Source organism: Kogia breviceps, chromosome 3, assembly GCF_026419965.1.
Source record: "Kogia breviceps isolate mKogBre1 chromosome 3, mKogBre1 haplotype 1, whole genome shotgun sequence".
In the NCBI taxonomy this organism is placed as follows: Eukaryota; Metazoa; Chordata; class Mammalia; order Artiodactyla; family Physeteridae; genus Kogia; species Kogia breviceps.
The window spans coordinates 8,917,366-8,942,306 of record NC_081312.1 but is presented as its reverse complement, the minus strand read 5'-3'; the positions used below and the strand labels follow the sequence as shown (position 1 = coordinate 8,942,306).

Sequence of the window (24,941 nt, the reverse complement as noted above, 5' to 3'; positions counted from 1 at the left end):
TGGGTCTATATAGGTTGTTAGGTTTTTACATTTAAAAACAAAATCCCTAAGGCCGTGCTGTGCCTGAAAGAACAAGCTTTTGCACCAGTTGACCTGCTTCTCTCTGCCTGTGGAGCTTCAAGAGGTCTAAAAAGAGGATCCTGCCTGCCAGCCCCCTCTGCAAGCCGCTGATGGGGCTGCAAGGGTATACGGCCAAGGTGCAGAGGTAGTTACGGGCAGGATGGGAGGATCCAGGCGCCCCAAGTGTCCTCATTCCGAGGGCTCTGTTGGAGTCGCTGGGGCGCTATGTGGCACCCCCATTGGGGGGACCACGCATCCACGCGTAACCCCTGCCCAGTAGCTCGTCTCTGCTCGTGCTGAGTTGGAGCCGAGGGCAGAGACGGATCAGGCAGACTCACCGCTCTAGGAGTCAGGTCAGACAGTGGTGTCTCTAGAGGATGTGACAAATGCTGTCGGCCAAGTAAGAGCAGGGAGTGTGGCCCAGCATTGAAGCCAGAAGAGGCTCATCAGAGAGGCTTCCTGGGGAGGGGAGCCTCTGAGCTGTGTCTTAAAGGAGTAGTAGCAATCAGCCACGTGAAGGAGGGCAGTCCGGGCAGGAAGAACTGGGGAGGGGAGAGCTCTAGGGAAAACATGCGGGGACCTGGCATGGGCCAGTGGGCGGGGCGGGACGCCAGACCCGGGGCAGGAGAGACAGATGTGCGTGCAGGTTTGACCTGCTGGCAGAAGTGCTGGGACCCCAGCCTGGCTCGGTGTCCCCAGAGCTGGGTTCCAGCAGAGCGCGCGTGGGGACCTGTATTCGGTGCGTGTGTGTTCACGTGTGCGGGGGTCCGGGGAGTGGAGAGTTGCCGCAGGAAGAGGCAAACCAAAATCCAGGCGGTGGGATGGGCGAGTCAACCAGTCAACTGTGCTTTACTGGGTGGCTCCCCATACAGGCTCACACGAGGTCCCAGGGGTCAATCCTCACCTCAGAGTCACAGCTCGCTAAACCTCCCCACATTTCCACAAAGTGGGAATTATCGCATGTTAGCAGTGATCTTGAATCCTTACGAGGCACCATCAGGGACTCAGCCTCTGCTCTTCCTGGCAGAGTTTTCTGGAATCTTCCCGCACCGTTACCACTCTGTGCCCTAAACCTTCAGAACTTCTTTCACGTCCATTTTTCCTTGGAGCCCTTACGCCTGCTCTTTTGTCCTCTGGAGCACTTTTTTGCTTTTGCCCCTCCTTTCGATCTTGGCTAGGTACCACCTCGGGCAGCCCCTTCTCCCTGACCTTGGCCGCTCCCACCTCAGCCTGTGGTCCCACATCACTGGCTCCTCTAGTGCACAGGGCTTTCCCATCACAGCATCCACCCCCAAGTGTCTTCTACTTGCTGATCCTTGCATGCGTACGTCGTGACTTGTGCACCTAGCATGGTACCCGGCCCCAGGCAGGTGCTTAGTAAACTATCTGTTAAATAGACGCATGAATCGTTGAGAAAGCACAAGCTCAGTGAGATTAGGAAATGTTCTCCAGGTCACGCTGCCAGTGAGGCATTCACATGCCAGTGATGTGGCATTCAAAGCCGGTCTTCTCTTTGGCGCCACACGTGTGCTGGTCCCCCTGCACCACCCAGCCTCTGCTTCCCTAACTCAGAGGCCAGCCTCATGAAAGGAGGGAACTGACACGAGCCATGCGGAGTGTCCGGGCCGAAGTATTTGGGTTTCATGGGAGACTGGGGCAGAGCTGAGAAACAGAGATTGGACTGATCCATCTAATTCAGGGGAGTGTGCAGGCCTCGCTGTGAGCCCGCTGGAGACTGTCTTGGGCAACAAGGTTCATTCCAGCCACATCTTTTGGGATGAGGTACCTCCTGCCCTGTTTGGTTCATAATTAAGCCGGGACTTTTGAGAAGGGGCTGGGGCAGGCTAGAGTCAAGCCAGGGCCTGCATCGCGCCCACCCGAGCTCCGGAGGCCATTCGAGCCTCTGCTGTTTCTCTTTTCATGAAAACAGAAAGACCTCTGCAGCATTTGCCTAGCTCTGCAAATAATGTAAGCACCAGAACAGCTGTTTGAATCCCACTTGCAAATAGTTCTTTAAAGTCCCCAGGCCACCACAAAGGTGTACAGACTTGTTTTGTGTCTGTATTATTTGAAAAAAAAAAAATACTACTACTTTATGTCGATCTAATGCAGCAGTAGAGAGCTCTACAGTTTGCAAACAGTTTAGGAGCGCAAAGAACAGAATCTCCTTCCAGGCTTCTCTCTGGGGAGCCTTCCTCCCCAAAGCCCCCCTCCCATATTTTCCGGGCCACCCATTAGCTCCCAGCAGGAGCTACCTTGCCCTGCTTATTAATAAGCAGCCTCTAAAATAATACTTTACACTTCATGCCCTGATTCGAGTTCACTTTTGCATTTGTTCCTTCAAATAGCTCTGCTTGGCATATCTTTTAATTTAACACTTGAAAAATTTTAAAATCAATACACGTACATTGTAACAAATCAAAAATTGTGTAGGCAGGGGTACAATAAAATACTTGATGTATTTTGCGTGCTTATTTTGTGGCAAACGCTGTTCTGGGGATGCTCCTTATATAAACTCATTTAATCCTCACCTCGACCGTTCCCATTTCTGCGTGAGCCAGGGTTCACATCCAGGCAGTGGATTCATCACCTTTAGGCCATAACTGTGGATGTCAGCTAAAGTGAAAAAGAAGGTTTGGGGCTTCCCTGGTGGCGCAGTGGTTGAGAGTCCGCCTGCCGATGCAGGGGACGCGGGTTCGTGCCCCGGTCCGGGAAGATCCCACATGCCGCGGAGCAGCTGGGCCCGTGAGCCATGGCCGCTGAGCCTGCGTGTCCGGAGCCTGTGCTCCGCAACGGGAGAGGCCACAAGAGTGAGAGGCCCGCGTACCGCAAAAAAAAAAAAAAAAAAAAAAAAAAAAAAAGAAGGTTTGACTCCTCCTCTGACCATTCTTAACCTATTTTTATTAAAGTACTTCAATCAGTTACTTTTTCATCTTTTTTTTTTTTTTTTTTTGCGGTACATGGGCCTCTCACTGCTGTGGCCTCTCCCGTTGAGGAGCACAGGCTCCAGACACGCAGGCCCAGCGGGCATGGCTCACGGGCCCAGCCGCTCTGCGGCACGTGGGATCTTCCCAGACCGGGGCACGAACCCGTATCCCCTGCATCGGCAGGCGGACTCTCAGCCACTGCGCCACCAGGGAAGCCCCTACTTTTTCATCTTTTAAATAAATGTCTTTGCCCATCATCCTTTCACGGTGCTTCTGTCTCTGCATTTTGGAAGATGAGGTTATCAGTGTCTTGCCATTTTTCCTGCCTTGCCTCTCAGATTCAGAATCACGCACCTTATAGGGTTGATATTACATTGGGGTATTTATATTTACCTCCTGTCCTATATTCTCTGCCATATGCTTTGTCTGTAAATTGACGTTAAAAATCAGAAACAGAAGGCAACATTGATACAATTATTGCTCTATCAGAAGTATCTGATCCTGGGTTAAACCATGTGCTGGGATAACATTTCTCCCTCCGGAGATCAGCGTCACATCCCCTGGATCACTCAAGGCGGAATGTCCCGTAACAGATTCAAATGGATTCTCTTTGCTTGTACTCCATCCATTGCTTAAAATCATGCCATATTTTTGTTTGCTTCATGTTTGGATCATGACCTGACTATGAAGGATTTTGTTTTTTGTTTTTTCCTCCCCCCTGGAATTTCTAGTTGCCTTTCTTTTGTCCTTCTTGCTTTTATCTGCCTTTGTCATATCTTCGTTTTTTTCACACTCTCCCTTTTTTCATACCACCTGTTCTGTTGAGCCCCTCCCAGTTTTTTGTTTTCATTTGTAGCCTCTCAAGACCCCCTCTGTTCCTGAGCCAAACGGTGCTGCTTGCCCTGCACACCTGCTCCCTAGAGATCTTTCTGGGCTCCCCTTTGCTGCTTTCCTGGGTTGGAACCTCCTAAAGAAAGATACGTGGAAAGCAAACTGTCTGAAAAAGTCTGTATCTTATACTCACGCTGAGGGCAGACTTCCAGGTTCAAAATGATTTCCCTAAAGAATCTTGAAGATTTGAGAGCTTTTCATGTTGCCTATGAGAAATCTGATTCTAGGTTCCTTGTAGTGTTTCTAGTTTCCTGTTTTTCTTTCCTGGCAGATTTTAGGACTTTTTCTTCATCCTTGGCATTTATGCATTACATGAGGATACCCTTCATTCATTCATTCTTCTGGACAGTTAACAGATCCCTATAATCTGAAGACTTGGTGCTTTAGCTCTGGGAGATCCTAATATATTTGACTTTTAAAAAAATCATTTTGTTTCCATTCCACATTTCTGAACCCCTTGTTTGTTGGCTTTTAAACCTTCCAGAATGGGTCTAGGTGCTTTTACCTTTTTATCTCGTATTTTCTTATTTCTTTGCCTTTCTCCTAGAAATTTATTCTAGATTTTGTTGACTTCATTTTCCTGTCCATCTTTTTAAAACATTATTTCCAAAAAACATTTTCGCCCTGGTATTTTTAATTCTTAAGAGCTTTTACTTATTCTCTGATTTCTCCTTTTCCTAGTAGGCAATTGGTTTTTGTTTTATAGCCATTAATATACTGAGTGGAGGGATAGTCATTAGAGCTTTTTGTTTATTTATTTGCTTTAATCTGTGAGTTATTTCTCTCTCCTCTAAGGTCAGTTTTTTGTGTTTGTTTATCTGGATCTTTCTCTCGTGTTGCTCATTTGCTTATTTGCCTATTTATCCGGAGTTGAGAAAAGTCTAGCAGCTGTTGTGAGTGTCTTCCTTGGCTAATAAGTGATCAGACTCAGAAAGATTGAATAACTGGCCAAGGTCACACAGGGAGGAAGGGCACAGCTGGTAAATCCCAACCTTCTGATTTCTGATCTGCTTTTCTCTGAAACGCTGCTTCTCAGTAGCTGGGTGTTACTTTCTTTTCATACATGGCTATCCACTCCACCCCACCCCGTAAAAAGGCCTAGATCTTTCAGGTCTGGATACCGTGCCCTCTGGCTTCCATACGTCTTGGAGGTTCTGGGACTGTCTCAATGTCAGTTATTCTCTTCTGCTGCCTCTGACTGTGCTGATCGAACTTGTGCTTCTCAGATCACGCAGACTGATTCAGGGTTTGGACAAATAGACAGCAAATTTAGGGCATCCATCCCAGTGCTTTATACCTACTAGGCCTTCAGTACCTGTTTTCCAAAAGACTCGATTGGTTTTAGGTAGATTTTAGGCCCAGACTCATTCACTTTGCTGACCGTTGGAGCACTGGAATTTTCCGCTAATAGTCAGTTTTGGGAGAAGGGTGGCATCGGTGTGTCAGTAAGAGGACAGGAGATTTGATCCTCAAAGCCCTAGAAACACCAGTTCCAAAGAAAAAATTGTGAATACGTCAGCTTTTCTGTCACCTTCCCCTTTTGCAATCCAACAGTTTTCTTTTCCGTTTTTAAAAGGGCAAAGATAATGTTAGGGCAAGTAGAAGGACTATAACAAATGACCCCAAAATGTACTGGTTCAGACACAATAGAAGTTTATTTCTCGTGCATAAATAGCCCGGTGGGGTGGGTGTGCCTGGTGGGTGGGCAGCTCTCCTCCGTGCAGTGAAGCAGGGACCCAGCTTCCCCGTCTTGGGTCTCCGCCATCCTCTGGGACCTTGTCGCCAACCAGGCTGGAGGAATGACAAAGAGAACAGCTCGGCTGCTCGGCCTCCCAGAGCCCTGGCATACATCACTTTGCTCACGTCCCTTTGGCAAGACCTCAGTCACGTGACCACACCTCCCTGCAAGGCAGATGGGAAATGAAGCCCGGCTGTGTGCCAGGGAAACCGGGAACATGGATTTGGTGAGACAGTTAGCAGTCTCCACCAGAGAGGGTGTGGTGAGCCATCCTGGAGAGACCCGCCAGAGCCCCACCCATCTGTCTGGCAAGCGATATTGCACGCCCACGGTGTGCCGAGCACTGTGCTAGGTGCTGGCGGTCCAGAAAGGAGTGAGACACGTTTCTCACTCTGCAAAGTGTAGCAGAAGAGGCTGAGGGTGGTCAAAGAGCATCCGTGAGATGCAGCGTGCTCTGTGCAATACCAGGGAAAGCAATTGGCCCAGCTTCTTTGCAAAGGAGGGAGGCTTATTTCTGCGGGCAGATCCTGGTAGCTTCAATAGATGCCTGGCTTTCTGATCTCAATCTACTGTCTCATATATTTCTCGACTTAGACTATTGAATAATGGGGTGTAGGAGCTGGAAGCAGCCCTGGAGACTGTCTGGGATCTTGCCCACCCCACCTAATTTAAAGTTGGGGACAGTGAGACCTGCCCAGGGGGAGTGGCCTGCTTGAAGTCACGCGGCTGGCCAATGGCAGACCCGGTGCACAGTCAACACTCTTCCCACACCCCACACAGGTGTAAACCGTCGTTTTTTTCTCCTTTTCTCTCCTGTCCTTTGACTGGTGTCAGATTTCCCATCCACTTGTCTTCGTTGCCTCAGTAGGAGGCCTGCTTGAGTTCCTTCCAAGTTTCCAAGTTCTGTGGCTGTCAGGCAACATGCAGATCAGTCCTGGGCTGGTTGCTTCTCCTTGGCCCAGTGTCCTTTGCCCAAAGGTGAGGGCTGCAGAATCTACTCCCAGTCTCCCCCAAACCCCCAGAAAATACCCGGGCTCCTCCGTCTCAGGACACGAGACCCTCCCATTGGGGCTGCCACATAGGGACCCGCATGTACCAGCCTGTGGAACAGCGCCCCCTAGAGGGACTCCTAGGTCCCCCGGGGCTTTCTACCTGCACAGTGAAGAATTCAAAGGGGTTTATGACTCCAGATCAGGTGCAGAATTAGGAAAGTGTGGAATAAAATTAACTACATGTATTTTAGTTCATTTACCCTCATCTTCTGCTATTGAGAACTTTCTCCCTTGAATGTTCTGACTTGCAGAAAGGAAACAGTAAAATCACTTGAAGGAAATTCACAACAGTCCTTCAGCTTCAGGGAGGTCCTCATATCATGCGGGATCCGAGATAGAAGCACTTACTGGGAGATTTTCGCTGTTCCTTGGTGGTTTTCATTTATTCAGCAAATGTGTATAAAGCCTTCTGTAAGCATAAAACTGTGCTAATTACAAGGGGTGAGGAAGGTACAGTCTTTGCCCTCAGCATGAGCCTCAGCCTCTGTGCCCAGTGTGAGTTGAATTTTTTTATTAGATGAGAACAGCAGGACATGGCTGAGGATAGAGCAAGAGCCGGTGTCCAGAGGTACAGAAGGGCAAGGCCTTTTCCAGGGTAGCCAGGCCCCAGAGGGCAGAGCCCAGGGCAGAGGAAGACTTTGCCACTTGGAGCCTTGGGTTTCTTTTCTTTTTTTTTTTTCTTTTTTTTCAATTGGAGTATAGTTGATTTAAAATTTCATGTTAGTTTCTGGTGTACAGCAAAGTGATTCAGTTATGCACATATATGTATATTCTTTTTCATATTCTTTTCCATTATGGTTTATTACAGGATATTGAATCTAGTTCCCTGTGTCATACAGTAGGACCTTGTTGTTTACCTGGTTTATAGATGGTAGTTTGCGTCTGCTCACCCCTAACTCCTGTTTTATCCCTCCCCCACTCCCCCTCCACCTTGGGTAGCCATAAGCTTGTTGGATGAAGGCACAGTGTCTGCTGCGTGCGCGGGGCTGTGCTGGGGAGTGAGCGGGTGGCCCAGACACGGTCACTTAATCCATGGTAGCTGTTACCATGCATGACAAGGTGGCTGAAGGTCCCAGGCAGTGCTAGTTTCAGAAGGGCGAGTGGTGCTGGATTTCTAAGTACTGTCAGCGTTAACAAATAGCAGCAGCAGAAGGGAAACACATGCCTTTCGAAGGGGCAAGCCCACCTGGCCCCCATCCCCACTTTATGGACAAACAGGCTCGTGGAGGGAAGTCTGGCCCATTTATGTGCCATGAGACAGGACTGAGGGCACGTGATTTACAAGGACCTTTAATGCCTTTTTTTCCCTTTTTTTTCTGGCCTTCTTTATCTCTTTTTTTAAGAACCTTTTTTTCCCCAGCCTTTTATCTTCGGTGATCATTTATTGGTTCTCTTTTATTTTCTAACATAACATTTGAGATGAGTAGGAGGCAATCCAAGGAATAGCTCCAGGAGGCGTGTGCTTAGCAGAGAAATGAGCGTGAACTGTTGTCTGGCTGGTGGAAGAACTTTCTGACTGGCGCTGACAAGAGCGATTGCTCACGGAAGGCAGTGATTCCTGCAGCCCTGAGATGCTCCAACAGAAATCTGGGCAAATCTGGGCAAATGTGGGGAAATTATTAGAGAAGAGGGACTGAGGGTTCAGCAAGTGGTCAGATGGGAAGAACCTTAATGTTCCCATTCCCCCACCCCACCCCATGTGAATCAGGGGAAGGGGGTTCTGCTCACGCACTCAGACCGGTTTCCACAGACATTTTCTGAGCAACTCCTGGGCACCAAGCTCCGTGTAGATGGTGGCGGAGATGTCAAGGGAGCCGGTGTGCTTGGACTGAGTCAGGAAATAGAAATTATGCAAATGAAGAATGTAGGAATTAACCCAATAGCTCTGGGCTCACGACAGTGTAAGGGTTGATGCCTCTGGCTCCTTCAGTCATGAACAAATCACTTACCCTCAGTGAGCCACAACTTCCTCTTCTGGAAAATGGGCGCTTATGCGTTTGTTTAAAACAACTTATTGAGTCTCTTCAGTACACTTGACATTGTTCTTGGCACTGGGGCTCCAGTGGAGGACAAGACTGCCCTCATGTGGCTAATCATCAAAGTGAGGAGGAGGAGAAACGAAAAATACTTTACTTTCAAGTAGTGATCATTACCTTGAGGAAAATGAAGTAGGCATGTGAATGAAGAGTGAAGAGTGAGGACCTTTACAGACAGGGTGGCCAGGAAGGCTTCTCTGGTGGCACGATATCTGAGCAAAACCTGAATACTATGAGAGCAAGTCAGCTCAAAAGGTTCGGCAAAGTGTGTTCTGATAGAGGGAAACAGCAAGTGCAAAGGCCCTGGGGTGGTATTTGCAAAAAAGGTGGCAGGTGCTAGTGTAGTTGGTACAGGAATGACTAAGAGGGAGAGTGGGAGGAATTTGGACAGATAGGCAGGAGCTGCATTATGTATATTTTGGGGAGGAGGACACCTGATAGCAAAATCCATTTTAAAAAAATTCCCCATTCGTTTTGGACAAGTACTGGATCAAAATTGTAACCCTGACTTCTCTCTGCATGTCAGTAGCAGTTTCTTCCAAAAACCTATCATTCAGACGGATGCTATTTCCAGCCAGGACACAAACACCATTGGAGAGATCCATATGCAGAGATGGAATTTTGGTATCTCAGTAGATGGTAAAACCCACCCAGGTCGTGTTGAAAAAAATCACATCAAAATGCAAATGCTCCTGAGAAAGTGAAATGTTGATAGGTACAGCCCTCCAAAGAAAAGCATTGATGAAATACAGGCTGTTGATCCACAGCTACCAGGCAGAGCTGTTTGCTCAGCAAGACCTGAGCGCTAAGAAATCTCAATTACAGGCGCCGTTTTATTCTGTGCCCTTCAGAAACGTCGGATCTCCCCAGGGGCATTTAGAAATGAGGACACCCAAGTGCCGGGGTGGGGAGCCCACTTCTTAAGAGGACTTTCTGGCCACATCCCTTTCATAGTCTAGTTAAACTTCTGAGCTTGGACCCTGGGGCAAAGAATAGAGAGTGATGCCTCCATATGGTCTGCAGGGAGGGGTCCACATTCCTCTGCAACCACTTCAGCTTCTTCCGTTTCTCATCTGATCACGATCTTCAAGTTGGATTTCCTTAAAAGGATTGTCCTTTCCCTGGTGGGATTTTTGGGGGAGAAAATGGAACCTACATTATCTCAGTAAACACCCTGTATTTGCAACCTTCACCCATAAAGCGTGGCCGTGGGGAGAGGGAGAGAGGTGTGCTGGGCACTGAGGATGAGTTCTCATTTAATCCATGTAACACTTAACAGGTACGTGTTATCATTGCATTTTGTACACCAGGAAACTGAGGCTCAGAGATGAAAGAAGTGGGGGGGGGGGCGGCTTGTGGCCCTTTGCTAGGAAGCGATAGAACAGGGCACTTGGGAGCATGGGCTTGGGGACAGATGTGTGGGTTAAGTCCGGCTCTCTTACACCTGCCAGCCGTGAGACCTGCCTTGGGACATCCCTTCCTCTCGCCCGAATTTGCTCACTGATAAAACATGATGACAGCACCTCCTCCTCTTTGGTTGTTGTGAGGGTTAAAACTGTCAGTGGATGTAAAGTGCCCAGAACGCTGCCTGGCCCCGAGGAAGGGCTGCATCAGCCCAGGCTCTGCTGACTGACCTTAGTGTGTCCAAGGTCCCTCAGCTACCGGGAAGTAAGAGATGATGGCTTAGCCCAGCGGGACTCTCCAGGGGGAGGGGCAGCCAGACTCGATACCTAGAGACCCTGTTATGTCTCTGGATCTGTTTGAACCGAGGTGCACGTATTCCAGAACGAACGCCCTCCTCACACACCCGATGACACACATTGGACACGAGTCACAGATGCAGTCAGCTTGGTCCGCTATCCTGCTTACACAGGTCTCATCCGAATCCCCGGGGAATGAGGACTCCCATTTTACAGATGAGAAAATTGATGTTCATGATCTTTGCTCTTCTCCCAGAGGGCTCTGTCTGCCTGTTCATCAGATTCTGCTGGAATCACTTGCTGTTGCTTGAAGAAGAAAAACCCCCTTCTCCTGAAGGATTGCAAACAAGAGCTTCTTTTAGCCAGTGTTACCTATTGCTGAATAACCAGCCTAAACTTCGTGGCTGGAAACAAAAGTTGTTAGTATCTCTCGAGGCTCTGTGAGCGGAGTGGGCCTGGCTGGGCTGTTCCCACGTGGGGGCTCTTGTGTTGGCCTCACTTGGCTTTGAAGGCTCCTCCGCTCAGACATTTGGTACCTGGGCCGGCACAGCCCCCTCTCTGCTCATTCCTCTGCGCGGGCCGGGCTTGCGCTTCTCCGCGGCAGGCCGTGCTCGGGTACTTGAACTTCTCACGGGGCACCAGGCTTCCCCCAGGGGTGGAGTGTTCCAAAGGCCAGCAAGTGGAAGCTGTCCATCTCTTAAGGCCGGACCCAGAAACCGGCACAGGGTCACTGCCACTGTGTGCCGTCACCCCAGGGGAGGGGACAAGGGTGCCTGCCTGTCCAGGGGAGAGAGTCTCAGAGGCTTTGTGGGCATCTGTGACTCACCACAGCAGGTGAAGAGGGCTTTGACAGACGGCGTGGGGTGTGCACGTGTTTGACAGCTCGTTTTCAGGCAACGTGGGTTCTGTGAGTTCCCTGAGAATAGATCTGCGGCCCTGCCTGACACACCTGGAGACAGGACGCTTGGCCTGGGTGGTTGGCTTAGGCCCGGACCTGCCTCTCTGGGGAGCTGGGGAGAGTCAGTCTGGCAGATGCACTGAGGCCTGGTAAGCAGTTGACGTGGGGGTCTGTGGGACACTGGGCAGTGCGGCTCGTGCCATAAGATGGGCAGTGCCAAGGGGCAGGGGGGCACAGGCAGGACTCGGGAAGGTGGTAGCCTGACCCCCGGGCCTCAGGAGCAGAGCCCCAGCAACCAGGCAGGTTCTAGAGCAAAACACTGTTTCCCTGGAGGATGGAGATGGACACGAAAGTCAGTGGCCCAGGCCTGGGGGGTCACCAAGTGGGCTTCTCAGCCAGAAAGTGGGAGCCAGTGCTCAGGTAGAGGCCTGGCCTTAAGAGGTGCAGCACAGGGGTGTGCTGACCAGGCCTGAGGTCAGCCCGCAAATGTGGAATCTGAAGTGACCGGGGGAGTTACCTGGCCGCCCAGTGGTTAGGACCCCAAGCTTTCAGCACTTTCACTGCTGAGGGCCTGGGTTCAATCCCTGGTCAGGGAACTAAGATCCCACAAGCCGTGTGGTCCGGCCAATAAAATAATAATAATAAAAGTAAAAATAAACAGGTAAAATTAATTAATAATTTTTTTTTTTTAAATAAAGTGAGCAGAACCCAGGGCCCTGAGACTCAGCCGCTGAGAGATGGTAACCCCGGGTCCTGGTTGCTCCTGAGAAGCAGGGCGGGGAGGGTCTGCAGAGGCGTAGGGGAGCCGAGGGGCAGCCCAGTCTGGGAACCCTGCAGGGCCTGAGCCCTCCTCCTCCGGACTCCAGTCCTGGCTAGAACTCTTGCCCAGCTTCTGCAGAGGACCCTGCCTGGGTGCAAGGTGTCTGTCATTCGGAGGGTGGCTCCCAGCTGACTTCCTGAGGCCTCAGAAGGCAAGGATGGAGGCTTCACTGTGTATGTTGGCAGAGCTGGTGTCCACCTGGCCCAAACATTTCATCTTGGGGAGCAAGTCACCAACTTTTACTTACTGTGGTCAGCTTTTAGGAGCTAAATGGGTTTTTTAATTTATTATGGAGTATCTCCTAGATAAATAGTGTGTATGTATAGTGGAGACAATAAACATGAAATGAACATCCATGTACCTGTCGCACAGTGTACTGAATAAATTCCAAAACTCTCTGAGTGGTTTACAAGAGCCCCTGTCTGGCCTCGTCTTCCCCCGCGGCATCAGCTCTCACCACACTCACCGTGATGCTTCATCGCCCAGACTCTGGGCGCAGCCTTCCGCTTTTTTTGCACCTGTCAATCTCCTAACACCTAGTTTTCTCCTACTACGGGGGCCGAGTTAGTCCTGCTAGCCTTTTAGGTCTCAGCTTAGCTCCTTCCCATCTTCCCTCCCAAGTAAATCAGGACTCCCCAATTCTGTGCCCCCCCCCGCCCCGCCCCCTGCCGTGCCCTGGGCTCACATCACAATAGTGATGTTTGTGTTTTCCCCTCCTTGGGTCACGAGGTGCTTGAGGGCCGAAGGCTCTGTCTTTCACTGGGGCGTGCCCGTTGCTCTATGTGGATGCTCAGGACATAAGTCATGGGAAGTCCGGCCTTCAGGTTCCCCAGGGGATGCTGTGTTTTAAGTGACCACTGAGGTCTCTTCTCCAGGGAAAAGTCGTTGCTTCCTTAATGCTCAAGCGTCATGCAGTGGATTTGTCACCCAGCGTTTCTGAATTTCCAGGCAGAGGCTCATCCTTGTTAAGTAGAATTGGAATGAAATTTCCTCACCCCACAATATCTAAATGTCCTAGAGATGCAGAAATTTGGAGCTACAGTTGAGCCAGAGCCACTCCTGAGAAGGCAGTCAGCGAGTCATGGAAAGAATTTGGATGAAATAGCCCCTCCACTCCTTGTCTTCAATGTGTGGTAACTTTCAGCATGTCAGGGAGCACAGATTTAGTCCCAAGACTGGCATTATTTTGAAAAATGAGTTTCTACTAGAATTAAAGGGTACTGAAGCCAATTCCATTCAGCCTGAATATCTCTGTTGTAATAGAAATGCTGTCAGAACCTTTATCATTTGTCTTCTCACACACACCCACGCCCCTTTCCCCCCAGCAGAGAGATACTGTGACAGAAGTGGCTGCTTGCCCACCGGCATCAAATGCTTTGTCCTTGTCACCTGGGTGGTAAGATTCTCTAAGGGTTGTAGAAAGACAGATGAAGCACTTGGAGTCTTCATGGTTTTATTTACGTATATATGTGTTCTGAACATAAAAGGGAATATAAAAGTAAAATAACATAATCAACTACATTTCAGAAAATTTCCAAATATTCTTCCTCATGCATTTTTTCCTGTACTAGTGAGGTTTTAAAACTATTATTTAAAATCCTAAGTAGACCTGAATTGTAACATCCTGTGTTTTCCCCTTCTTCTAGCTTGGGCATCTGCCTTTAGGCCACTTGGTCTTTTCATCATCATTTTTAACTGCTGTGCAATGTTTCCGTGGGTCATAATCCTGTGGGTTTTTTCATTTCTTATTGGCTATTGATCGCCAAGTGGCAGTTGAAGGAAGGTCTGTGACTCAATAAAAGGCTCTGAGAGGTTGGTGTAGAGAAGGAGACCCTACAAGTGAGTCGAGGGGACAGAGGGTGCCAGGACCCAGCGTGGGTCCCTAGGACTGCATCTCTCAGCCATGTCCTCCTCTGGCAAGGTCACTGGCATGGTAGACCTCGAAGTCCTAGCTGGACTTCATGGCATCTTATAGAAAAGATGGAGAAATACGGGCAGGAGGAGAAGGCAAACAGCTGGTGATGCTAATGAATGAATTAGCACTAACCTGGAAACCTGGTCGAAAACTGGGAAGTGAGTCGTCTAGGCAATAGCGCGGAGGGTGTGCACATCCAGTTTTTGGATGGTCTGAAGCTGGCGGAGAATGACTGGTTGGGGAGAAGAGGTCATCTAGGAGCCAAGATGCCGAAATGGAATGCAGTCCAAACACTCAGTCCTGTCTTGGGTTCAAAACACTCACTTCCCTCTAACAGGAAGCGAGGTCCCCGTGGCTTTGCAGAATCACGAATCCACAGCACGGTGCGGTGGCCCCAAAGCCAGTGTGGTTCTGGGCAGCATTAATGGGCGTGCTGCCTCAAAATGAGGAAGGAGATAGCCCTGGCCCATCTGGGCTGGGAAAACCTTTCCCGGAGCAATGCTCTTCTTGTAAATGCTGTGATTTTAGGATGTGCCTTTCCAAGAGAAGGATCCTGATTAGGAGGGACTGTGGGAACAAGTGGGGGACGGGGGGCGCTTAGCTGGAGAAAAGGAGGCTCGTTGGGACGTGAGCACAAGCCCCACTCACCATCAACATCATCATCGTTTGACCATAGTACTTGCCGGTCCTTGAGCTATAGGCGGTTCACGGCCGTTCTATTTAATCCTGCAAGCTAAGCATTACCCCCACTTTACAGATAAGGAAACTGAGTCTGAGAGAGGTGAAGCAGCTTGCCCAAGTCACCCAGCTGGTAAACCACGGAGCCGAGATTGGATGTCAGACGTATCTGAGGCCAGAGTTGTCATTTCTTCCCACTGAATATCAGTTTTTCAAAACCTGAGGTGTTGCCTTGCAAAATATGACAAGGACTTATTTTTGCTGGTGCCTAGTGATGGAAGTCGTTTCCTGGGGTGGGAGCTACAGCGGGAATATTTTGTTCTAAAGCGAAGAAGAACTTTCCTGACTGAGCTGTCAGCAGGTAGCCTAAGCTGTCCTGACAGGTGGTAAATTCCAGGGTGACAAGAGGGATTCAAGTCGAGGCCCTGTGAACACTGAGTGGAGTTCTTCTAGGGGGAATTCAGAGGTCAAATGAGGAAGCAAGCAAAACAAACTTGAATGTCACTTCTGTACGAGTGAAGGGTCTTTGTTTGTAAACAGCAGGTGTTGGTAAGAAACGGGTTCTGCCTTAAGCAAAAACACACTATTTTTGCAGGGATTTGAGGTAATTCATGGGATGGAAGGAAATGGTGAACCCAACTTTTAAAAAATGAACTTATCTACAAAACAGAAATAGAGTTACAGATGGAGAAAATAAGCTTATGGTCACTGGGGGGAAAAGGAGGGGAGGGATAAAGTGGGAGATTGGGATTGACATATACAGTAAGTCCCCTTCATACGAACCTTCAAGTTGCGAACTTTCAAAGATGCGAATGTGCGTCCATGTGTCCAATACGTTAGTTCACGTGTCTGGCGTACATTGTCACATGCGTGCGTCCTCTACACGTGGTTGTGCTTTTGTGTACTTTACCGTACAGTACTGTATAGAGTACAGTAGTACAGTATCTTTATTTCAAGCCCAGGATGTCTGGAAGCAAGTATAAAAGCAGTGGTGATGTAGCTGATACTACTGTACTTTTCAAGGTGCTGTACTGTAAGAATGTTTTCTTTATTTTTGTGTTTGTTTTTTATGTATTATTTGTGTGAAAATATTATAAACCTATTACAGTACAGTACTCGATAGCCGATTGTGTTAGTTGGGTACCTAGGCTAACTTTGTTGGACTTACGAACAAATTGGACTTACAAACGCGCTCTCGGAATGAAACTTGTTCGTATGTAGGAGACTTACTGTACACGCTACTATATGTAAAATAGATAACTAATAAGGACCTTCTGTATAGCACAGGGAACTCTACTCAATACTCTGTAATGACCTATATGGGAATAGAATCTTAAAAAGAGTGGATATAGGTATATGTATAACTGATTCACTTTGCTGTACAGCAGAAACTAACACAACACTGTAAATCAACTCTACTCCAGTAAAAATTAAAAACAAACAAAAAAGGCCAGAAGTCAGGCTGGCTCCAGGCCCCCAGACGGCAGCAGCTAGTAGAATCTCATTCGGTGCCATGGCCGCGATGATCAGCATCTAGGGTTGCCCCACCTTCTATCACCCCACCAAAGACTGAGTTCCAGAGACAGCCTCAGATAGGCTTAGTCTGGTTCCAGGCCCATCTCCTTGGTACCTTGATTGACAGAGGGAAAGTGACACGCTGATGCTGAAGGAAGGGCACGGGCGCTGGGCATGTGCACTGCACGGCGACCTGGGTACCTGGCAGCCCTGAGCCGCTGTGTCTGCAGGAACGACACTGAGCCCTGACTTCTGTTCAGGGCTCTTCCTGCCGGCCCTACAGCCTCTACACCCAGGCCGTACCCAGCACCCTAGACTCATGGGGCTGATTGCCCAAGACATACTAAGTAGGCCAACTACTAAAACCTCTCAGGCGTGTTTATCGGAAGCTGCCCAGCGGAGGACCAGGTTGCTGAGAGCCACGTCCAAAAGCGAGTTGTCCATCGCACTCTAGGGATGCCCTGTCTTTGCAGAGAGGGTGGCCCCCTTCCTGGCTACAGAGTACAGGGCTCTTCCTGGCACTTAGCATGGCACTCAATACCCCTCGTCTTTAGAACCCTGTGGATCTTTCTTTAAAAGTCATCTTAATAAATTATAAATTTGTTTTTATTGTAAGCGTTGTTTTACTGTTGAGTATCAGGTGAAATAATTATTCAGTAATTGATGTATTAATTATTGGATAGATAGCAAAAGCCTATTTAGAAAATATAAGGTATAAAGAACAATCACCCATGTACCCACCACCCCACTTAAGAAATATTACCAGTATTTCAGGGGTTCCCGGAGCACCCCGCCCTGACCCCATCCACTTCCCCTCTGCGCTTAGTAGTAATTGCTCCCCTGGCTTTTGGGTTTATTATTCTCTCGCTTTTCTTTGTAATCTTATCACACATATCTCTAAACGACACATTGTTAGGTTTTCCCCGTTTCTGAACTTCATACAAGTGGAAACATCCTTTATGTAGTCTTTGGCGACACGTTTTTTCATGCAACACCGTATTTGTGATTCATTCTTGCAGGCTGCAGCATTTCATTCCTTTTCACGCCATGTAGAATTCCAGTGTATGGACATATGACAGGCCACCGTGGATGGACATTGACGTGGCTTCCAGCACGTCGCTGACGCTGACATTGCTGTCGGTCAGCATCGTTGGCTGCGTACCCTGGGGCAGCGGTGCAGGTGTACCCAGGTGTGTGCCCGCAGGCGGGATGGCGGTCACCAGCGTCTGAGTATGTTCATCTTTATAAGATGATAGCATCCTGTTTTCCAAAGTGACAGAGACCAAGCTGGACTCCTGCAGCTGGTGTATAAGAGTCCCTTTTGCTTTACAGCCTTGTGAGTATTGAGTGGTGGTCTTGAATTCTTTAGCTCTTGTCGATCTGATGGCTGTTGGATGGTAATTCATTGTGTTTTAGTTTGCATTTCTCTGCTTACTGCAGTTTAGCTCTTTGTGGTTATTTATTCTTTTGAGAAGTGCCTGGACATGGTTTTTGCCCAGTTTTCTACTGGAAGTGTATCATTTTCTTGCTGACTTGACACTAACATGATATGTATGATATATATAGTGTATATAGCGTACATACGATAGACACATAGTACATACACACACACACACACACACACATTCCAGATTGTCGCTTAACTCTATTTTTAATGACATTTTTTGATAAACAGAGGTATTAAATTTAATGTCACTGAATTCATTAATATTTTCCTTTATAGTTTGAGATTTTATGTCTTTTTTCCCCTCTTTTATTACCATCATTTATTTAACCAATCCTTTTTGTGCATTATGATTGTTTCTTTTTTTTCAATCTATTATACAAATCAGTATGGCAAATATGCATGTTCATAGATCTTTTTTTTTTTAACATCTCTATTGGAGTATAATTGCTTTACAATGGTGTGTTAGTTTCTGCTTTACAACAAAGTGAATCAGCTATACATATACATATACCCTGCTGGAATAATTGAGTATATGGTAAAATAAAATCAAACCGGTATTTCACCAATTCCAGTTGGATTATAGACAACCGTGAAAAGGAAAACTTAAGAACTTTTGTAAGACAAATCTTATAAGCTCCGCGTGGGGAGCTTTTATGTCTTATTAAGGTATCCTTCTCTACACCAAGGTCTTAAAGATATTCATTATATTGTCTTATAAAAGTTCTTAAGTTTTCCTTTTCACGGTTGTCTATAATCCAACTAGAATTGGTGAAATACTGGTTTGATTTTATTTATTTTTCCATGTGGATACTCAATTATTCCAACACTGTTTATCCAAAGGCCCATTTTCCCCCAGTGATGAGCAGTGTCCACGTATGTGTAGCTCCATTTCCGTTCTTTTGGTTTATTTGTCTAAAGGTTAACTACTAAAGCTGTATAGTAATTTGTGATGTCTTATAAGGCAAGTTCCCCTACCTTATTCTTTTTTAGTAAATAATATTTGGCTGTTGTTATGTCTTTGCACTTTGATATACATTTTAGAATCAGCCTCTGCCAAGTAGCACCTAAGACCCTGTAGAAATTTTGACTGCAGTAAATCTATATGGATCACCTTAGGAAGAACTCATGTTTTCTGGATATTGAATCTCACATTCCTTGAAGATGTATATCTGCCTTTTTATGTAGAGGTACCTTTATGTCTGTTTGTAAACTTACTCTTAATTTTCTTTATAAAGATTTTACACATTTACACATTGTTGCTAGATTTATTTCTAGATAATTTATATTTCCGTTATTATTACAGATGCTCTCTCTTTTTTTTTTTTTTTTGCGTTACACGGGCCTCTCACTGCTGTGGCCTCTCCCGTTGCGGAGCACAGGCTCCAGACGCGCAGGCCCAGCGGCCATGGCTCACGGGCCCAGCCGCTCCGCGGCATATGGGATCTTCCCGGACCGGGGCACGAACCCGTGTCCCCTGCATCGGCAGGCGGACTCTCAACCACTGCGCCACCAGGGAAGACCCACAGATGCTCTCTTTTTAAAATAAACATCTTTATTGAGATATAATCCACAAACCACAAAATTCACCTTTTCAAAGTGTACAGTTCAGTGGTTTTAGTATATTCACAGAGTTGGGCAACCGTCACCAAAATCTAAGTTTAGAACATTTTTATCACCCCCAAAAGAAACCCCTTCTCCGTCAGCAGTTAATTTCCATTACCCCCTCCCTGCAACTCCTGGCAGGAAGAAATGAGTGAGTGAGTGAATGGATGAATTTATACCTGTGTAGCAGCCTTCATGTCAGACATTGCCCGGCCCCAGCCTTTGCTTTCTGTTTTATTTTGGTTTTATTTTCCCCTCCCATCTCTATTACTGGTCTGGTTTCCAAGCTAATCTCCAGCCTCTTTCATTCTCCTCCACTCCCTGGCCAGATAACTTTTGCCAAAGAAAACAATGTTCCAACCACTTCTTTGCCAGGAAGCCCCCTGTAGCTCCCTTGGGAATCCAGCTGCACTCCCAGCACGATTTCTCTGGGGAATTCAGGCTGATAACTCAAGCACCTTGGAAGCAAACTCTGGGGCTGCAACTCTTCAGTGAGTCGGAGAAGACCTCTTCTGGGCTCTTGGTTTGCTGCAGTGACCTCGGAAAGTAAACACAGTCGACCTGATTATTCTCTTCCACTTCCTCTTAAGTCAGAGATATTTCGGGTTAACTCAGGGAAGAGGCTAAATTCAGCCTTGAAACCAAGCGGCCTCCATGACGGGCACTTTGTTTTGCTTGAGTGATTGCAATGATGGGTCTTTGGTTTGAAGGGCAGCACTCATTGTGTCTCTTTAGACCAACCTTGGTGATCTTTTCCCTGCCCTGCAAAGATGGGGGGGGGGATGCCAGATCCCTCTTCAGTACCCACTCATTCATTCAGCATGCTTTACCCAAATGCCTGGTCCCTTCCAAGGCCTGTGCTTAGAGATGGAGATCCAAAAGGTTGCTCTCTCAGGGCCTGAAGTCTAGCTAAGGAAACTACAAGAAACAAGAGACCCATGAAACAGATAACTGATGCTTGGGTAGATGTCTGCCCAGGGCAGAAAAGGGAGTGGATGTACCTAAGCCTTCCTGTGACTTCATGCAAAGGCTAGGCCATGGAATCACCGAAATAAAAGAAGGGACCCATCTAGCACTCACAAACAAGCAAGCAGATACAAGCACTTTTTCACATGCATACCCTATATCCCAGCAATTCTTCTCTTGGATGTATGCAGCCAATAGGAAATTGCACACACATAAATTTTACATCGAAAGAAAGCATTGCAAACAAATATTGAACTCTAATTAATACATGCATGCTGCAGTAGCTAAGGGGAAGTGTAATTATGTTTGAAGTCTACCTTGAAATATACCCCCCAGAAGATGGACAGATAGATGTGTGGATAGGTATCTGATAAAGCAAGTACAGTAGCATCTGCTAATGGTGGAATGTAGTTGCTCAGTGTGTGGCTACTCACTATAAAGTTTTTTTAGACTCTGCTGTATGTTGAAAATTTTCATTTAAAACATTGGGGAAAATGCATACGTGTGTTTGCCAACAGCAATGTACCAGAATGTTCATAGCAGCCTAATGGCTTCAAACTGAAAGCAACGCAAATGCCCTTCAGCAGTAAAATAAATGCAGAAAGGTGTGAGTCTGTTTATATAATGGAATACTGTTCACACTGAGAATGAGCCACAGCTACCCACAACATGGGTGAGTCTCCCCAACATAATGCTGGGGGGGAAAGAGTCAAAAGAGGACACGCTGTGTGGCTCTAGCTCTATAAAATTCATAAACAGGCAAAACTAGCCTAGAATGTTAGAAGTCAGGATGATGGCTTTGAGGAGAAGGAAGAAAGAGATTGTGAGTAGAATAGGGGCCGTAGGGCCTCCTGTGGTACTGGAAGGTTCTGTTTCTTGATCTTGGTGACAGCTAACAGACATGAACACTTCTCAGGCTGTACACTTAACGTCTGTGCACTTTTCTTTATGTGTATTATACATCATTAAAAACCGTACTGGGGAGAAAAGGAAAGAAAGCCAAACAGTTCCAGTTAGAAGGTTTTCCTAGCCAAAGCTTTTTTTTTCAATTTTAAAAACAATTTTAATTAGAAATTACATCCTACATACAGGACTTATTCCAAGAAGTTTCATTTCATTGTCTAGGACAGAGTGGACAGCTCTGAAAAGATGAAGTCTGGCTCCAGTCACTTCAGAGGGGTAGGAACCCCCTCTGAGCCTACCAAGTAAACCAAAGTTGTGAAGGAAATGAAACTTCTCATTAAGGCATTCATTTGTTCATACATTCCTGTTGCATTAATTCCCCTTAGTCTTCACTGATTGTCTGTCTCTCCTCCACACAGACATCTATCCACATACGCCGTGTTCCTAATCCAGACTTGATCCACAAGGCATGACCTGGCCCTTTCAGGGGTTCCCGTAACCCAGAGGAAGAGACATGCAGACATTTCACCTTGCAGCCACACTCCTCACCTTCCCGGGCTCCTTTTTGTGATTCTTCTCACATATTTGTCCTGAGATGTTCTCTGACTCCTGAACTGATTAGTCAGAGTTCTCCAGAGAAACAGAACCAATAAGAGATAGATAGATACATAGATAGCAGAAAGATGATAGATATATAGATAGATAATAAGGAGGTAGGTAGATAGATAACAGATAGAAGGATGATAGATGGATATATAGCTAGATAATAGATACATAGATAGGTAACAGAAGGATGATAGATGGATATATAGATAGTTGATAGGTAGATAATAGATGATTGATTGATAGATAGATAGATAGTTAGGGGTTTATTATAAGAAATTGGCTTATGCCATTATGGAGGCCAGCAAGTCTCAAGATCTGTAGGGTGAGTCAGCAACCAGGAGACTCAGGAGAACTGATGGTTTCATTTCAGCCTGAAGGCCTGCAGGCTCAAGACCCGGGAAGAAGCTAGGTTTCAGTTTGGATTCGAAAGCAGGAAATGCCTCAAAGGCAGTCAGACAGGAGGAGTTCCCTCTTACTCAGCCCTTTTCTGCTATTCAGGCCTTCAACTGATGAGATGAGGCCCACCCACACTGGGGAGGGCAATCTGCTTTACTCAGTCTACCAATTCAAAGGTTAATCTCATCCAGAAACACCCTCACAGACACACCCAGAATCATGTTTGGCAAATGTCTTGGCACCCCGTGACCCAGTCAGGTTGACATATAAAATTAACTGTCACAACTCTAGAACATGAATAGGCTTCCAGCTCTAAAGACACTGCTCTCTATCGGAAGAGATGCGGCCAGGGGCCCTGGCCTGGTCCGTGTCACATCCCATCAAACAGACAAGCTGTCAATACCTCACATACATTGGTCATTTATTACATATTGTTTGGATTAGTAATCAGTGGAAAAGAAGGCTTCAGCTGCCCACTAGGCCCCCTGGATGGCCACATTTATTATTTTAAAGAATAAGAAGAAAAGATTTTAGTTATTGCAAAATATATCATACATTCCAGAGAATCTCTGAAACAGTTGAAAGGATAAGGATAAAAATGAACCCCCGTGTACCCCCCCATCCAGCCTAAAAAATGGAAAATGACCAGTATATTGAAGGCCTTTGGTGCTCTTCGCAATGGCTTTCCACTCTGTCCTCCCCTATAAGAAACCACTCTCCTGAATTTTGTGTTAATCATTCTCTTGCTTTTTAAAAACATCAGAGTATATGTCTCTAAATTTATAGGTTTGGTTTGGCCTGTTTTGAGCCTGTATGAATTGACATATGCTGTGTGTATTCCGTGCCATACGCTTTTTCACATTACCTGAAGTGTCGGGGCCTCATCCACGCCCTCAGCGTGTAGCCTCAGTGCATATAATATTCTTTTTTGTGGACATGTCCATTGTATGGGCCGTGTGTTGGTCTCTTCAACTCTTGGTGCCTGTTTGGGTAACTTCCAGTCCTCTTCTGTCACGGATGAAGCTCACAGAAGTCTTCCTGTCCCCGTCTCCAGGTGCACAGGTGCAGGGATTTCTCTAGGGTGGACATGTAGGAGATCAGGTGCTCAGCCCAGTTGTAGAATATATGTCTCTTCGCTTCTCTAGGTAATGCCAAGGAACTTTCCAGAACGATTATACCAATTCATGCTCCTGCTGGAGGTGATGCAGGTTCCTTAGGATGTTCTCCCCACCTCCTTTCCATCCAGTCTGGTCTCGGTTAATCACCTTCCCTAGGTGCAGTCACCCCTGCTCACAGGGCAGCCAGTGCTTAGAGCCATGTGTGACTGTGATGCCCTCGTACACACTTCGTGCATGTGCCGGACAGCACTTTGCTAGGGTGGGATCCAATATGTGAACGTGGGTCAAATTGCCGTCGCTGTGGGTGAGCCCACGTGTTTCAGTGAGACTACTGTGCAGCTGTCTGCTTCAAGGAAAAGGGCTCAAACAAAACCTCAGTAGAGTGGGTGGCGCCCAGGCTGGACTCCAGGGCTGATCTCTTTATGCTGGTGTCAGGACACTCATCCCTGAAACTGATCAGCCATGCTCTGCCATTTCTCCACGGCCAAGAGCAATGGGTCCATGGGAGATTTTTCACCCCCACCTGAGATCTAGTCCCCAGACAGGAAATCACTGCCCTGCCCAATCTGCCTGGCTATGGAGAGGATGCTTATAAACCATCATCTTTTGTGCTGCCTCTTTCCAATTACAGGTTAGCCTGGGGAGGAAGATAAAGACATTTGCAACCAAGATGGTAATCACGGGTGGAAATGATGAAGACAGAGGAGGCCAAGAAAAAGAGAGCAAAGAAGAGAGTGTGCTGGCAATGCTGGGGATTATCGGGACCGTCCTGAACCTGGTCGTCATCATATTTGTATACATATACACCACTCTGTGAACGGCCCAGAGGGTCCTCAGGCCTTGGGGTGGCCCAAAGACGGGGGTCTTGTGTGTCAGCAGATCAGTGACAGGACACCGCGCAAACAAGCAGCTTTGACCTACACGCACCGTTCAATCAAATGTACCTTCGAACTTGATAAAGGGTCACCGAAATAAACCGATCCTGCTGCGAGGATCAGACACTAAAGCACAATGGATCCAACAAAACTCATTCACGCAGCAAGGAGCGCAACGTCATTGGCAGGGGACCCGAAAGAACGCTTGGAAGACTCGCCTTGGGCGCCGTCTGGGAGCGGATGGGTGCAGACATTCGTAATCCCCGGTCGCTGACGGATGTCACATGTTCAAAAAGAGGAACAGGGCGGACGCAGCTCATGGTGTGTCTCCCAGGACACGCAGTTCCTCCTCACTCGATGAGCTGTTTGGTACAAAAAACCACAGGGACGGTCCTTTGACAGGCATCTCATTCATCAGAAGTGTCTATTTGATACCGGGGAGATAACTTATTTTTCTTTTTTCATTGGCTTGACGTGTGTATCTGTTCATATCAAGGTTTATAAATATATATTTTTAATAAATGTGCTCTGTTTTTTAGCATGAACCAAATATTTGGAGAGGCGCTCCTGGACCCATAGAGCTTTCTTTGGTTTTACCTGCTTAAACCGCTAGACTGCAGATGTTCTGTTGTGTACTCACTCTAGTCCTAATTCTCTCATCTTGTATTGTTTACCTTCTCTCTCCCTCTAGCTCTTCTCGGTCTGGAGGACATTTTTCCATAATAGCAGCCGTGATCCTGGTTGGTGCATGTTTTAAGATTGTCTGCTGAGCGGCTTTCTATTGTTATATCGGAGATA

At 47.2% G+C, this 24,941-nt stretch overlaps 1 protein-coding gene across 4 annotated transcripts in view; it reads left to right on the top strand.

Annotated features, from left to right (window-relative positions):
* TUNAR (TCL1 upstream neural differentiation-associated RNA) overlaps positions 1 to 24,693 on the top strand; it is a 45,621-nt gene extending 20,928 nt beyond the window's left edge. For 2 of the 4 annotated variants that reach the window (XM_067030641.1, XM_067030644.1), the window contains one exon: positions 23,900 to 24,693. In XM_067030641.1, coding sequence (XP_066886742.1) covers positions 23,900 to 24,085 — 186 coding nt within the window. In that variant the 3' untranslated portion in view covers positions 24,086 to 24,693. The other 2 variants (XM_067030642.1, XM_067030643.1) reach the window with 2 other exon arrangements.
* The last annotated feature ends 248 nt before the right edge of the window (positions 24,694 to 24,941 follow it).